This window comes from Oncorhynchus keta, chromosome 23 (genome assembly GCF_023373465.1).
Source record: "Oncorhynchus keta strain PuntledgeMale-10-30-2019 chromosome 23, Oket_V2, whole genome shotgun sequence".
In the NCBI taxonomy this organism is placed as follows: domain Eukaryota; kingdom Metazoa; phylum Chordata; class Actinopteri; order Salmoniformes; family Salmonidae; genus Oncorhynchus; species Oncorhynchus keta.
The window spans coordinates 44,498,626-44,516,799 of NC_068443.1; the positions used below are offsets into that span (position 1 = coordinate 44,498,626).

Here is an 18,174-nt window from a genome sequence, read left to right on the forward strand (position 1 = left end):
TAACCACCGAGCCTCTGGGTGAAAGGGAAAAATGTCAATCCCTCATCCAGTGGGCCGGACCCATTTGATAGTTGATACAATATGTTAAGTTCGTTGTAGACAGGCGGTGTAGAGAGATGATGCGATTCAAAGAACATGAACAAACTGCCATGCGTAGCCAATGTGATTTATAGGACATTTATTTTTATTGGGGTATTTTCTACCTAAAATTATTTTTATTTGTCGGTTTTCTTTTACGTAGTTGGCAATACAAGTTACTACAGGCCTCTCTCTGTGTTCTGCTAATGGCTCACGGTTTAGGCTATCATACAACGTGTTCATTTGGCAGAGGCAAGTGCTCTTGCATTAGATTGATTTGTATAATTTCGATTTTGACTTGTCGAAAGAACAGACGACCCTCTGTCAACCAAGATATTCTTTTGGGTCGGGGACAGCCAATAATGGTTAGAATGGATATAGCTCATTGAAGATTTGGAAGAGAATTGTATATAAAGCCAATGAAACACCAAAGGCTATGTGGAGTTTATACCATATTTATACCATATTGCTTACACTAGAGTTGACTTCAATATGAACGAAACGGAAGAAAACAGACCAGTAATGAGCGAAACGGGATATCCTATCTGAACAAGGTGAAACGCTCATTTTCTGTTGAGAAACAGTTTGCTACAGTGTGCTCTAATGAACATGACCCGGTAGTATCTAGCTCCCATTAAATCCCTTAAGGGTGTCACCGAGGGCCATGGGAATGGGATATGTCCAGTGGATGATTGTGGGATTGGGCCATTACGAAGCAGAAATCAATTCCAACACCTCTTTCTCTTCTGTTCTCATCAGTCGGACACAGAGTTCTGGGATAAGATGCAGGCAGAATGGGAGGAACTGGCTCGCAGGAATTGGCTCGAGGAAGAAAATGAAGGCCCGATACCACCCAGCAGCTCTCCAATTGAGAAGGTAAACTCCCCAAACACCTAATTCTTTCCTCAACACTAATACTAATCTGGAAAAATCTCCCATTAGAGTTTCATTTACCTAAACTTTCCCACCAATCCCAGAATTTATTCACAAAATGTCTATCCATTCAAAGAGATGCAATTACTGACCATAATCCCTGATACTAATCCCTGATATTACCCCCAAAATAACCTTTTAAAACCACAAGCGATGGTACAAAACACCATCCCTTCCTCAAAGCTATCTAATCCAATATTTTACATGGAGAAAACAGTAATATCGATGTGATCACCAAACCTTTTGAATTCATCTTCAACCTATCACTTAACCTAGGAATCTCACAACGGCACTCATTAGTGATAGGTAGTGTAGAGCGAACATGAGAAAGTGATGTGTTGTTTCAAATGACAGACCACTGATGGTTGATACTTAATCTAGAATCAACTCCTCTATTGTCTCAATTGGAACAGGTTGTTGCTCAAATGTTGAGAGATCACAATAATGAGGGAGAAAAAAAGGAGAGGGAGGAAGAGAGACAGACAGGGGATTTGGAAAGGGGCAGTAGTGGATTAGTAAACAACTGTCCCCCATTGGTTGAAGTCTTATTAATAACATACATTTGACTTGTTATTTTCTTTGCAGTCGATATGTTTCCTCCTGGAATGATTATTATTTTGAATCTGAAAGGTTGTGTTTCACATTCACTCAGCAAAAATAATGCTGCAGTTGTCACTCCAGTTGATATGTAATGATAACTACCCACCATAACACATAATGCCCCGACCATATTCTGCCAGAATATATATGACAATAAACATAGCGGTATGTTAAATCAACATCCATTCCCCAAAATGAAGAAAATCTGTTTATATTTGCGTTATTACGTTATGTTATTACTTGCATCATAATTCAATTTTTGTCTCGGTTATTCACCCTCCATGGTAAAGACATATTTCAGAGCCTTTGTTCTTGAATTCTTATCTAAACACATGGCTGCTGTCAACAGCATCGTACAAGGATCTAATTTTCTATAAATACATTTCAAATACCCCAAACAGACCTGGGTTTAAATACATAAAGTATTTAAAGATTTGTATTTCAAAATGCTATTTTCTGTGTTTGAGTTTTTTTTATATGCATGTCAATACTTTACTACGCGTAATTTCAAAGGAACTTTGTCTAAATACTTACCACAAATTGTATTTCAGTTATTTTAAGTATTTCAACCCAGGTCTGGTAAATACTCTTTTGTTTCTATAATGGGTAAAGACTTACTTTGACTACATATCATAACGCATTTATTACACATCTATAAGCATTTTATGTACGTGTTATAACAGGTCCAAACCACATTGTGTATCCATAGGACATCTATACCACATTCATGTCATGGTATGCAAGAGCTCATTATGCATCTTAATAGATGCATCATTACAATGACAGCATAGTGTCATCGTTATGGCTGTTCTCAAAAGTGTGCTTCTGACGGACTTACCTTCTTAATATAATAATATAATGGTTGGTGGTTGAATCCTCTGGGTAAATGATACGGTTCAAACGGTGTAGTTCTCATTCGTAACTCCTGAACAGCCCTCTACAATCACGGGGCGGCAGCGTAGCCTAGTGGTTAGAGCGTTGGACTAGTAACCGGAAGGTTGCGAGTTCAAACCCCGAGCTGACAAGGTACAAATCTGTCGTTCTGCCCCTGAACAAGGCAGTTAACCCACTGTTCCCAGGCCGTCATTGAAAATAAGAATGTGTTCTTGCCTGGTTAAATAAAGGTAAAATTAAAAAATTAAAATCACAATTAAGGTGATCAAACTGGTCTTTAATGCACACATGAAGGGTCTATGTATGTAGTCATCCATTTTCCCATTTATAGCTAAGCACTTCGTGGCAATTAACTGAGCAGTTTGCCACTCTGATCTATAAAACCAACATTAAAGGTCTATGTATGAATTATATGCAGTCAATATACTGTCATTTCTATTTTCTCATTCATAAACATGCCTCACTTATCAAAAAGAATACGGACACAACACAAAATGTTAAAAGGATACTTCAGCATTTTTGCGATGAAGTCCTTTATCTACTTCCCCAGAGTCAGATGAACTCATGGATACCATGCATCCAGGAAGTTAGAGACAGAGTTTTTCTAGTCAATGCAAACTGGTGATAGAGCGGTGACTGAAAGTCTATGCTCTCTACCGGCACACTTACGCTAGTTAGCAACTTCCTTCAAACTGCACACAGAGATACACAATTTGTATCATCTGACTCAAAATCCAGAAGTATCCCTTTTAAGGGAAATATTTTATTTAAATTTTCCAGAAGAAACACAGAAACAATTGCTGAAGAATCCTACTATTGACATTTTTCATTTAGACTTTTCTTGAATAGATTCAAAGCGTTCAAATCAAGTTCCACATTTCAGACTCGTAGCAATAACTGTGAGTAAAAACGTACTAACACAGGGCGGTAAAAGCTAGCTAGCATTTCCACCTTAATTAAAGGGTCCGCATGGTCAAGGATGTGGGTAGCTGCAGCCCAATATGGTGACTGGAGTATGGGCGAGTTTGTTAGAGCAGCTACTCTTCCTGGAGTCCACATAAAATACAGTAATGGACAAGATAAGATATTTCATTAAAATAAGAGTTATATATCGGAAAGTCACCAAGAGACAACAAAATACTATATGCACACTATTCATACATACATATTCATATTCTCATGTACAGTACTGTTAAATTAGATCTTTAGAAAGAGTGGTGGAGCTGTGATACAAGATGTTTTTATCTGTTTTTTAAAGCTAACCTTGCTTTTTGCCTGAGTAACCTCTGGTGACAGAGCATTCCACGATGGCTCTATGCATAACTGAGCAATGCATTAAATATATTTATGATTTGGATGCCGTGAAGAAACCCAGCGAGTGTGTGTGTGTGTGTCGAAAGGAGTGGGTTTATGAAAAGCGAATCGGCTAATTGGGCTGTTTTTTTGCCACTCGAGACAGTTTTGCTGATTTTGCTGCACGGCAAATAGATAAGCGTGCCTGCCGAACTGAGGTGCTTCTCACTGGGCAGCTGTATCACAGCATCGCAGCCTACACAAGAAATAACTAATATTGATAATCATCTAGATGTCACCTTGATACATACATACAGTCTACTACTCAATTGGGAGGGCATGAATGGCAACAACACTGGGACACAGTGCTCTTCGTCCCGCTTGCCAAGCAGTACTGACTGGCAATGGATAAGAGCGTCTGCTAAATGACTTAAATGTAAATGTAAATGTGTGGGAAGTATAGCTGCCTAGTAGCCAATATCAGGGTGACAGTCACAGTAAGCAGACAACACATGCAAGAAACAGTACACCCATCATCAGTACTTTTAATAAAAAATAAATCATTGTCACTTTTATAACTGAAAATGTACAATTATTTCTGTAACAGTGAAATACGACTCAGACTCCTCCTCTGGCTTCAAAGCAAAGTCCAAACTCTCGCCGTACGGCAGCTCAACGTATGATAGTTGCGTGTTAACTTAAAGGAACTGAAGGGGAAAAACTCAATTAAAACCGTCTAACCTATAGATAGTAGAGCGCTTGACACACTCACTCCTTTCCTCACGCCCACTACTTTCCTTTCAACACACCCACTTGCCCATACTCCGGTCACCATATTGGGCTGCAGCTGCCCCCTTTCTCCTGACGTGAAGCTAATCAGGAGGATAATGTGAGAGGTCGGTGAAATATCACTTCCTGTTGACCTCTCGCTTTGACAAAGACATTTAGTTAACCTTTTTGTTCACCATTTCATGACTGACATTGTACGTTTGCACATTTAAACAATTTAAACAAAAATAGCTAATAAGAACCCTGGTGTCACGAACCTTGCCGAAGATGGTGCCTCTTCCTGTTCGGGCGGTACTCGGCGGTCGTCGTCGCCGTCCTATTAGCTACCATCGATTCCCTTTCCGTTTGTTTTGGGTTATTGGTTAATTGGGTACACCTGTTTTGAGTTAGGGTTTGTTTGTAGGGTATTTAAGGGCACTAGGCCCGCTGGGTATTTGTGCGGGCTTGTTTGTGTTACTCAGTGTTTGATGGTGTGAGTTATTCGTATATTTATTCTCCGGACTATTTTGTCCTGTTGTTTGGACTGGCAACTTATATACGCCCTGTGTGTTGGCGTGACTGTTTTGTTGCGCTGGGGAATACATTTGAAAGAAAGACTGAACCCTGCTCTCTGCGCCTGATTCCACCCACCACTCCTAGTTGATCGTAACACCTGGGCTGTTAACCAGAAGTAATGTCATACTGACCTTTCACATTCTCCTCTGCTGTCGAAACCGTTATTTTATACCTCAATGGTCAAAATAAAATCAACTGGTTTCTGTCTCTTAATTTGTCCCATTTTAACAAGGTTCATAATGTGCCAAAGTGGAATGGAAATTGTGAAATAAATGTTTAACGAGTATTATGACTATTAACGTGTTGACATTGTGCCAGGGGCTCAGCTAGCTAGCTACATTAGTGATAGCGCTGAAACCCCTAGAGGGCGTAGTTCTTCCTGATGTCGTATTACTAGGTATGGACACAGTCAGCCCAGCCGGTAATGCACGTCCCCCATGGACCGGCTCATACATAAGACATCCTCCATACAATTTATGCTCCGAAAGCAAGATGGTATTTTCTATGACTCACACATTACATTACATTTAAGTTGGTGCATTCACCTTATGCCATCCAGTGGAACAGCCACTTTACAATAGTGCATCTAAATCTTTCACACAGTGGAGGAACATACTGCCTGTGGCCTGGTGTGCACCAAGTGGCATGTTTCTACAATATTCATAACATACTGACACAATTACAATCTTTATAGAATAAAAATCTCATTTCGTCAATTACATGTGAAAAAACATACTTAAGTGAACATTAGCAAGCCAGCAGCAGATGAGACAGAAAGTGAATTCTCTCCTCTTTCTCTCCCAGGTGATATTCTATCACTGTCTAGGTTTAGGATATTTACTAGCTCATACCAGTGACAAACTTAGCTATGTTATCGACATTTGGCAGTATACAAACCAAATCTAGCTCACTTATGTTGCCAGCTAGAAAGAAAAAAACCACAAATTCATTCAAAAACGGAGAAAGAGAATAGCTAGCTATAGCAAGCTAATGTTAGCTTAGCTGCTGCTTCGTCAAGAAGAATCGATCCTAAGAGTAAGACAACATTTTTTTGATAAATAAACCCCCCCCCCCCCAAAAAAAAAAAATCCACAATCCACCCCTCAAAAGAAAGCCTGGCTCCAGGGCTCCTCAGAAATTCCACCAGATCCGTGATTGAATCCATGGCCTGAAGCTTTGCAGTTCAGTTTAGCCTGCACTCAGCGGGCCGTATAGAAAACTCCCTGGAGCCACAGAACGCCCAAATGATCTGCCATCAGTCCAGTGTAGGGAATATGTTCGAGATGCCCTAGCCCGTAGCTGATTTCGAATAACATTATGCTGGAGGGGTCTCGCCAACCCACGTGGATCCATCTGACAAGCCATCCATCCACAGTCCCTCAGTCGCAGCCAAAACTACTCTTTCCCATACGCTTGTACTATCTATAATATGACAGCACAAGCAGTTAGCTACCAACAACTGGCAGACATGTTTACATTTGGTTAGTTTGTGTTATTTAGATGGAAAACGTGAGCTAAATACGGTAGCTCTATAGTTACTCATAGAAAAAGAGTTCTTCAGCTGTCCCCATAGGAGAACCCTTTTTGGTTCCAGGTTTCCATGTACTTGGAACCAAAAGTGTTCTACCTGCAACCAAAAAGGGATTTTCATAGGGTTCTCCTATGGGGACAGCCGAAGAACCCTTTAAAAGGTCCTTGACCTTTAGGTCTTTCCCTTACCCTGTTCACTTCCATGCTCACTGAAGCCCATAAAAATGCCTGTTCTCTGTTGATGCTGCTGGCTGTTTGAGATGTTTTAGAATAGGGGTGTGCCGATCTCATTGTATTCATAATCACATCCGTTTTTATCACACTTCATAGTCGTAATCGGATTCAGTCGTGATCAGACAAACCGGAAGTGTGCTGTAAATGCCTATACCACAAGTGCGCATTCACTCAGAGTGCATCTCAGAGTGCATTATGTTCCTTTTAAACGACCCTGACAGATGAAAATGCACATGATACTTACTTAGTTCTAGTCAATTATTAATGAAATAGGCTAATAAATAGTACTACTACTGCCTGCATTTATTCCAGGCACAGATTTAGATGAATGCCAGCTATATATTGTTGTACTTTTGAGAGGAGCAAAACATTTCTCTCCCGCAACTTATGCCAGCCAACATTATACAATACATTTGAAAAAGTATGTACATTTGTCATTTTATTTTCTAAAGATCTGTCGCGCGGTAAACATGCCTGGGTGAGAATAAATAATAATAGCAAGCAAGCTTGGGCTTGGATCAGGACGTAATGACAGACGTCGTCAGCAATTAAATAATTATACGGACAGACAACATAGGCTAAACAACGACAAGTAGACAGACAACATACTAAACAACGACAAGTAGACAGACAACATAGGCTAAACAACGACAAGTAGACAGACAACATAGGCTAAACAACGACAAGTAGACAGACAACATAGACTAAACAACGACAAGTAGACAGACAACATAGGCTAAACAACGACAAGTAGACAGACAACATAGGCTAAACAACGACAAGTAGACAGACAACATAGGCTAAACAACGACAAGTAGACAGACAACATAGGCTAAACAACGACAAGTAGACAGACAACATAGGCTAAACAACGACAAGTAGACAGACAACATAGGCCGGCTAAACAACGACAAGTAGACAGACAACATAGGCCGGCTAAACAACGACAAGTAGACAGACAACATAGGCCGGCTAAACAACGACAAGTAGACAGACAACATAGGCCGGCTAAACAACGACAAGTAGACAGACAACATAGGCCGGCTAAACAACGACAAGTAGACAGACAACATAGGCCGGCTAAACAACGACAAGTAGACAGACAACATAGGCTAAACGACGACAAGTAGACAGACAACATAGACTAAACGACGACAAGTAGACAGACAACAGACTAAACAACGACAAGTAGACAGACAACATAGGCTAAACAACGACAAGTAGACAGACAACAGACTAAACAACGACAAGTAGACAGACAACAGACTAAACAACGACAAGTAGACAGACAACATAGGCTAAACAACGACAAGTAGACAGACGACATAGGTTAAACAACGACAAGTAGACAGACAACATAGGCCTACTAAACAACGACAAGTAGACAGACAACAGACTAAACAATGACAAGTAGACAGACAACATAGGCTAAACAACGACAAGTAGACAGACAACATAGGCTAAACAACGACAAGTAGACAGACAACATAGGCCGGCTAAACAACGACAAGTAGACAGACAACATAGGCTAAACAACGACAAGTAGACAGACAACATAGGCCTACTAAACAACGACAAGTAGACAGACAACATAGGCCTACTAAACAACGACAAGTAGACAGACAACATAGGCCTACTAAACAACGACAAGTAGACAGACAACATAGGCCTACTAAACAACGACAAGTAGACAGACAACAGGCTAAACAACGACAAGTAGACAGACAACATAGACTAAACAATGACAAGTAGACAGACAACATAGGCTAAACAATGACAAGTAGACAGACAACAGGCTAAACAACCCACAAGTAGACAGACAACATAGGCTAAACAACGACAAGTAGACAGACAACATAGGCCTACTAAACAACGACAAGTAGACAGACAACAGACTAAACAATGACAAGTAGACAGACAACAGACTAAACAACGACAAGTAGACAGACAACAGACTAAACAACGACAAGTAGACAGACAACATAGACTAAACAACGACAAGTAGACAGACAACATAGGCTAAACAACGACAAGTAGACAGACAACATAGGCCTACTAAACAACGACAAGTAGACGGACAACATAGGCTAAACGACGACAAGTAGACAGACAACATAGACTAAACGACGACAAGTAGACAGACAACAGACTAAACAACGACAAGTAGACAGACAACATAGGCTAAACAACGACAAGTAGACAGACAACAGACTAAACAACGACAAGTAGACAGACAACAGACTAAACAACGACAAGTAGACAGACAACATAGGCTAAACAACGACAAGTAGACAGACGACATAGGTTAAACAACGACAAGTAGACAGACAACATAGGCCTACTAAACAACGACAAGTAGACAGACAACAGACTAAACAATGACAAGTAGACAGACAACATAGGCTAAACAACGACAAGTAGACAGACAACATAGGCTAAACAACGACAAGTAGACAGACAACATAGGCCGGCTAAACAACGACAAGTAGACAGACAACATAGGCTAAACAACGACAAGTAGACAGACAACATAGGCCTACTAAACAACGACAAGTAGACAGACAACATAGGCCTACTAAACAACGACAAGTAGACAGACAACATAGGCCTAATAAACAACGACAAGTAGACAGACAACATAGGCCTACTAAACAACGACAAGTAGACAGACAACAGGCTAAACAACGACAAGTAGACAGACAACATAGACTAAACAACGACAAGTAGACAGACAACATAGGCTAAACAATGACAAGTAGACAGACAACAGGCTAAACAACCCACAAGTAGACAGACAACATAGGCTAAACAACGACAAGTAGACAGACAACATAGGCCTACTAAACAACGACAAGTAGACAGACAACAGACTAAACAATGACAAGTAGACAGACAACAGACTAAACAACGACAAGTAGACAGACAACAGACTAAACAACGACAAGTAGACAGACAACATAGACTAAACAACGACAAGTAGACAGACAACATAGGCTAAACAACGACAAGTAGACAGACGACATAGGTTAAACAACGACAAGTAGACAGACAACATAGGCCTACTAAACAACGACAAGTAGACAGACAACATAGGCCTACTAAACAACGACAAGTAGACAGACAACATAGACTAAACAACGACAAGTAGACAGACAACAGACTAAACAACGACAAGTAGACAGACAACAGACTAAACAACGACAAGTAGACAGACAACATAGACTAAACGACGACAAGTAGACAGACAACATAGGCTAAACGACGACAAGTAGACAGACGACATAGGGTAAACGACGACAAGTAGACAGACAACATAGGCCTACTAAACAACGACAAGTAGACAGACAACATAGACTAAACAACGACAAGTAGACAGACAACATAGACTAAACAACGACAAGTAGACAGACAACAGACTAAACAACGACAAGTAGACAGACAACAGACTAAACAACGACAAGTAGACAGACAACATAGACTAAACAACGACAAGTAGACAGACAACATAGACTAAACAACGACAAGTAGACAGACAACATAGACTAAACAACGACAAGTAGACAGACAACATAGGCTAAACAACGACAAGTAGACAGACAACATAGGCTAAACAACGACAAGTAGACAGACAACATAGGCCTACTAAACAACGACAAGTAGACAGACAACATAGGCCTACTAAACAATGACAAGTAGACAGACAACATAGGCCTACTAAACAACGACAAGTAGACAGACAACATAGGCCTACTAAACAACGACAAGTAGACAGACAACATAGGCCTACTAAACAACGACAAGTAGACAGACAACATAGGCCTACTAAACAACGACAAGTAGACAGACAACATAGGCCTACTAAACAACGACAAGTAGACAGACAACATAGGCCTACTAAACAACGACAAGTAGACAGACAACATAGGCCTACTAAACAACGACAAGTAGACAGACAACAGGCTAAACAACGACAAGTAGACAGACAACATAGACTAAACAACGACAAGTAGACAGACAACATAGGCTAAACAATGACAAGTAGACAGACAACAGGCTAAACAATGACAAGTAGACAGACAACAGGCTAAACAACCCACAAGTAGACAGACAACATAGGCTAAACAACGACAAGTAGACAGACAACAGACTAAACAATGACAAGTAGACAGACAACAGACTAAACAACGACAAGTAGACAGACAACAGACTAAACAACGACAAGTAGACAGACAACAGACTAAACAACGACAAGTAGACAGACAACATAGACTAAACAACGACAAGTAGACAGACAACATAGGCTAAACAACGACAAGTAGACAGACAACATAGGCCGAATAAACAACGACAAGTAGACAGACAACATAGGCCTACTAAACAACGACAAGTAGACAGACAACATAGACTAAACAACGACAAGTAGACAGACAACAGACTAAACAACGACAAGTAGACAGACAACATAGACTAAACGACGACAAGTAGACAGACAACATAGGCTAAACGACGACAAGTAGACAGACGACATAGGTTAAACGACGACAAGTAGACAGACGACATAGGCCTACTAAACAACGACAAGTAGACAGACAACATAGACTAAACAACGACAAGTAGAGAGACAACATAGACTAAACAACGACAAGTAGACAGACAACAGACTAAACAACGACAAGTAGACAGACAACAGACTAAACAACGACAAGTAGACAGAAAACATAGACTAAACAACGACAAGTAGACAGACAACATAGACTAAACAACGACAAGTAGACAGACAACATAGGCTAAACAACGACAAGTAGACAGACAACATAGGCCTACTAAACAACGACAAGTAGACAGACAACATAGGCTAAACGACGACAAGTAGACAGACAACATAGACTAAACGACGACAAGTAGACAGACAACAGACTAAACAACGACAAGTAGACAGACAACATAGACTAAACGACGACAAGTAGACAGACAACATAGGCCTACTAAACAACGACAAGTAGACAGACAACATAGGCCTACTAAACAACGACAAGTAGACGGACAACATAGGCTAAACGACGACAAGTAGACAGACAACATAGACTAAACGACGACAAGTAGACAGACAACAGACTAAACAACGACAAGTAGACAGACAACATAGGCTAAACAACGACAAGTAGACAGACAACAGACTAAACAACGACAAGTAGACAGACAACAGACTAAACAACGACAAGTAGACAGACAACATAGGCTAAACAACGACAAGTAGACAGACGACATAGGTTAAACAACGACAAGTAGACAGACAACATAGGCCTACTAAACAACGACAAGTAGACAGACAACAGACTAAACAATGACAAGTAGACAGACAACATAGGCTAAACAACGACAAGTAGACAGACAACATAGGCTAAACAACGACAAGTAGACAGACAACATAGGCTAAACAACGACAAGTAGACAGACAACATAGGCTAAACAACGACAAGTAGACAGACAACATAGGCCTACTAAACAACGACAAGTAGACAGACAACATAGGCCTACTAAACAACGACAAGTAGACAGACAACATAGGCCTACTAAACAACGACAAGTAGACAGACAACATAGGCCTACTAAACAACGACAAGTAGACAGACAACAGGCTAAACAACGACAAGTAGACAGACAACATAGACTAAACAACGACAAGTAGACAGACAACATAGGCTAAACAATGACAAGTAGACAGACAACAGGCTAAACAACCCACAAGTAGACAGACAACATAGGCTAAACAACGACAAGTAGACAGACAACATAGGCCTACTAAACAACGACAAGTAGACAGACAACAGACTAAACAATGACAAGTAGACAGACAACAGACTAAACAACGACAAGTAGACAGACAACAGACTAAACAACGACAAGTAGACAGACAACATAGACTAAACAACGACAAGTAGACAGACAACATAGGCTAAACAACGACAAGTAGACAGACAACATAGGCCTACTAAACAACGACAAGTAGACGGACAACATAGGCTAAACGACGACAAGTAGACAGACAACATAGACTAAACGACGACAAGTAGACAGACAACAGACTAAACAACGACAAGTAGACAGACAACATAGGCTAAACAACGACAAGTAGACAGACAACAGACTAAACAACGACAAGTAGACAGACAACATAGGCTAAACAACGACAAGTAGACAGACGACATAGGTTAAACAACGACAAGTAGACAGACAACATAGGCCTACTAAACAACGACAAGTAGACAGACAACAGACTAAACAATGACAAGTAGACAGACAACATAGGCTAAACAACGACAAGTAGACAGACAACATAGGCTAAACAACGACAAGTAGACAGACAACATAGGCCGGCTAAACAACGACAAGTAGACAGACAACATAGGCTAAACAACGACAAGTAGACAGACAACATAGGCCTACTAAACAACGACAAGTAGACAGACAACATAGGCCTACTAAACAACGACAAGTAGACAGACAACATAGGCCTACTAAACAACGACAAGTAGACAGACAACATAGGCCTACTAAACAACGACAAGTAGACAGACAACAGGCTAAACAACGACAAGTAGACAGACAACATAGACTAAACAACGACAAGTAGACAGACAACATAGGCTAAACAATGACAAGTAGACAGACAACAGGCTAAACAACCCACAAGTAGACAGACAACATAGGCTAAACAACGACAAGTAGACAGACAACATAGGCCTACTAAACAACGACAAGTAGACAGACAACAGACTAAACAATGACAAGTAGACAGACAACAGACTAAACAACGACAAGTAGACAGACAACAGACTAAACAACGACAAGTAGACAGACAACATAGACTAAACAACGACAAGTAGACAGACAACATAGGCTAAACAACGACAAGTAGACAGACGACATAGGTTAAACAACGACAAGTAGACAGACAACATAGGCCTACTAAACAACGACAAGTAGACAGACAACATAGGCCTACTAAACAACGACAAGTAGACAGACAACATAGACTAAACAACGACAAGTAGACAGACAACAGACTAAACAACGACAAGTAGACAGACAACAGACTAAACAACGACAAGTAGACAGACAACATAGACTAAACGACGACAAGTAGACAGACAACATAGGCTAAACGACGACAAGTAGACAGACGACATAGGGTAAACGACGACAAGTAGACAGACAACATAGGCCTACTAAACAACGACAAGTAGACAGACAACATAGACTAAACAACGACAAGTAGACAGACAACATAGACTAAACAACGACAAGTAGACAGACAACAGACTAAACAACGACAAGTAGACAGACAACAGACTAAACAACGACAAGTAGACAGACAACATAGACTAAACAACGACAAGTAGACAGACAACATAGACTAAACAACGACAAGTAGACAGACAACATAGACTAAACAACGACAAGTAGACAGACAACATAGGCTAAACAACGACAAGTAGACAGACAACATAGGCTAAACAACGACAAGTAGACAGACAACATAGGCCTACTAAACAACGACAAGTAGACAGACAACATAGGCCTACTAAACAACGACAAGTAGACAGACAACATAGGCCTACTAAACAACGACAAGTAGACAGACAACATAGGCCTACTAAACAACGACAAGTAGACAGACAACATAGGCCTACTAAACAACGACAAGTAGACAGACAACATAGGCCTACTAAACAACGACAAGTAGACAGACAACATAGGCCTACTAAACAACGACAAGTAGACAGACAACATAGGCCTACTAAACAACGACAAGTAGACAGACAACATAGGCCTACTAAACAACGACAAGTAGACAGACGACATAGGTTAAACAACGACAAGTAGACAGACAACATAGACTAAACAACGACAAGTAGACAGACAACATAGGCTAAACAATGACAAGTAGACAGACAACAGGCTAAACAATGACAAGTAGACAGACAACAGGCTAAACAACCCACAAGTAGACAGACAACATAGGCTAAACAACGACAAGTAGACAGACAACAGACTAAACAATGACAAGTAGACAGACAACAGACTAAACAACGACAAGTAGACAGACAACAGACTAAACAACGACAAGTAGACAGACAACAGACTAAACAACGACAAGTAGACAGACAACATAGACTAAACAACGACAAGTAGACAGACAACATAGGCTAAACAACGACAAGTAGACAGACAACATAGGCCGAATAAACAACGACAAGTAGACAGACAACATAGGCCTACTAAACAACGACAAGTAGACAGACAACATAGACTAAACAACGACAAGTAGACAGACAACAGACTAAACAACGACAAGTAGACAGACAACATAGACTAAACGACGACAAGTAGACAGACAACATAGGCTAAACGACGACAAGTAGACAGACGACATAGGTTAAACGACAACAAGTAGACAGACGACATAGGCCTACTAAACAACGACAAGTAGACAGACAACATAGACTAAACAACGACAAGTAGAGAGACAACATAGACTAAACAACGACAAGTAGACAGACAACAGACTAAACAACGACAAGTAGACAGACAACAGACTAAACAACGACAAGTAGACAGAAAACATAGACTAAACAACGACAAGTAGACAGACAACATAGACTAAACAACGACAAGTAGACAGACAACATAGGCTAAACAACGACAAGTAGACAGACAACATAGGCCTATTAAACAACGACAAGTAGACAGACAACATAGGCCTACTAAACAATGACAAGTAGACAGACAACATAGGCCTACTAAACAATGACAAGTAGACAGACAACATAGGCCTACTAAACAATGACAAGTAGACAGACAACATAGGCCTACTAAACAATGACAAGTAGACAGACAACATAGGCCTACTAAACAACGACAAGTAGACAGACAACATAGGCCTACTAAACAACGACAAGTAGACAGACAACAGACTAAACAACGACAAGTAGACAGACAACAGACTAAACAACGACAAGTAGACAGACAACAGACTAAACAACGACAAGTAGACAGACAACAGACTAAACAATGACAAGTAGACAGACAACAGACTAAACAACGACAAGTAGACAGACAACATAGACTAAACAACGACAAGTAGACAGACAACATACTAAACAACGACAAGTAGACAGACAACATAGGCTAAACAACTACAAGTAGACAGACAACATAGGCTAAACAACGACAAGTAGACAGACAACATAGACTAAACGACGACAAGTAGACAGACAACATAGGCTAAACGACGACAAGTAGACAGACAACATAGGCCTACTAAACGACGACAAGTAGACAGACAACAGACTAAACAACGACAAGTAGACAGACAATAGACTAAACAACGACAAGTAGACAGACAACATACTAAACAACGACAAGTAGACAGACAACATACTAAACAACGACAAGTAGACAGACAACACACTAAACAAAACCAAGTAGACAGACAACACATGCTAAACAACGACAAGTAGACAGACAACATAGGCTAAACAACGACAAGTAGACAGACAACATAGGCTAAACAACGACAAGTAGACAGACAACATAGGCTAAACAACGACAAGTAGACAGACAACATAGGCTAAACAACGACAAGTAGACAGACAACATAGGCTAAACAACGACAAGTAGACAGACAACATAGGCTAAACAACGACAAGTAGACAGACAACATAGGCTAAACAACGACAAGTAGACAGACAACATAGGCTAAACGACGACAAGTAGACAGACAACATAGGCTAAACGACGACAAGTAGACAGACAACATAGGCTAAACGACGACAAGTAGACAGACAACACAGGCTAAACGACGACAAGTAGACAGACAACACAGGCTAAACGACGACAAGTAGACAGACAACATAGGCTAAACGACGACAAGTAGACAGACAACATAGGCTAAACGACGACAAGTAGACAGACAACAGGCTAAACGACGACAAGTAGACAGACAACATAGGCTAAACAACGACAAGTAGACAGACAACATAGGCTAAACAACGACAAGTAGACAGACAACATAGGCTAAACAACGACAAGTAGACAGACAACATAGGCTAAACAACGACAAGTAGACAGACAACATAGGCTAAACAACGACAAGTAGACAGACAACATAGGCTAAACAACGACAAGTAGACAGACAACATAGGCTAAACAACGACAAGTAGACAGACAACAGACTAAACAATGACAAGTAGACAGACAACATAGGCTAAACAACGACAAGTAGACAGACAACATAGGTTAAACAACGACAAGTAGACAGACGACATAGGTTAAACGACAACAAGTAGACAGACGACATAGGCCTACTAAACAACGACAAGTAGACAGACAACATAGACTAAACAACGACAAGTAGAGAGACAACATAGACTAAACAACGACAAGTAGACAGACAACAGACTAAACAACGACAAGTAGACAGACAACAGACTAAACAACGACAAGTAGACAGAAAACATAGACTAAACAACGACAAGTAGACAGACAACATAGACTAAACAACGACAAGTAGACAGACAACATAGGCTAAACAACGACAAGTAGACAGACAACATAGGCCTATTAAACAACGACAAGTAGACAGACAACATAGGCCTACTAAACAATGACAAGTAGACAGACAACATAGGCCTACTAAACAATGACAAGTAGACAGACAACATAGGCCTACTAAACAATGACAAGTAGACAGACAACATAGGCCTACTAAACAATGACAAGTAGACAGACAACATAGGCCTACTAAACAACGACAAGTAGACAGACAACATAGGCCTACTAAACAACGACAAGTAGACAGACAACAGACTAAACAACGACAAGTAGACAGACAACAGACTAAACAACGACAAGTAGACAGACAACAGACTAAACAACGACAAGTAGACAGACAACAGACTAAACAATGACAAGTAGACAGACAACAGACTAAACAACGACAAGTAGACAGACAACATAGACTAAACAACGACAAGTAGACAGACAACATACTAAACAACGACAAGTAGACAGACAACATAGGCTAAACAACTACAAGTAGACAGACAACATAGGCTAAACAACGACAAGTAGACAGACAACATAGACTAAACGACGACAAGTAGACAGACAACATAGGCTAAACGACGACAAGTAGACAGACAACATAGGCCTACTAAACGACGGCGACAAGTAGACAGACAACAGACTAAACAACGACAAGTA

At 40.4% G+C, this 18,174-nt stretch overlaps 1 protein-coding gene across 4 annotated transcripts in view; it reads left to right on the plus strand.

Moving 5' to 3' along the window:
* pex5lb (peroxisomal biogenesis factor 5-like b) overlaps positions 1 to 18,174 on the plus strand; it is a 272,913-nt gene that overhangs the window by 219,093 nt on the left and 35,646 nt on the right. For all 4 annotated transcript variants that reach the window (XM_035800646.2, XM_035800648.2, XM_035800645.2 and 1 more), the window contains one exon: positions 838 to 954. In XM_035800646.2, coding sequence (XP_035656539.2) covers positions 838 to 954 — 117 coding nt within the window. The remainder of the gene's footprint in view (positions 1 to 837; positions 955 to 18,174) is intronic.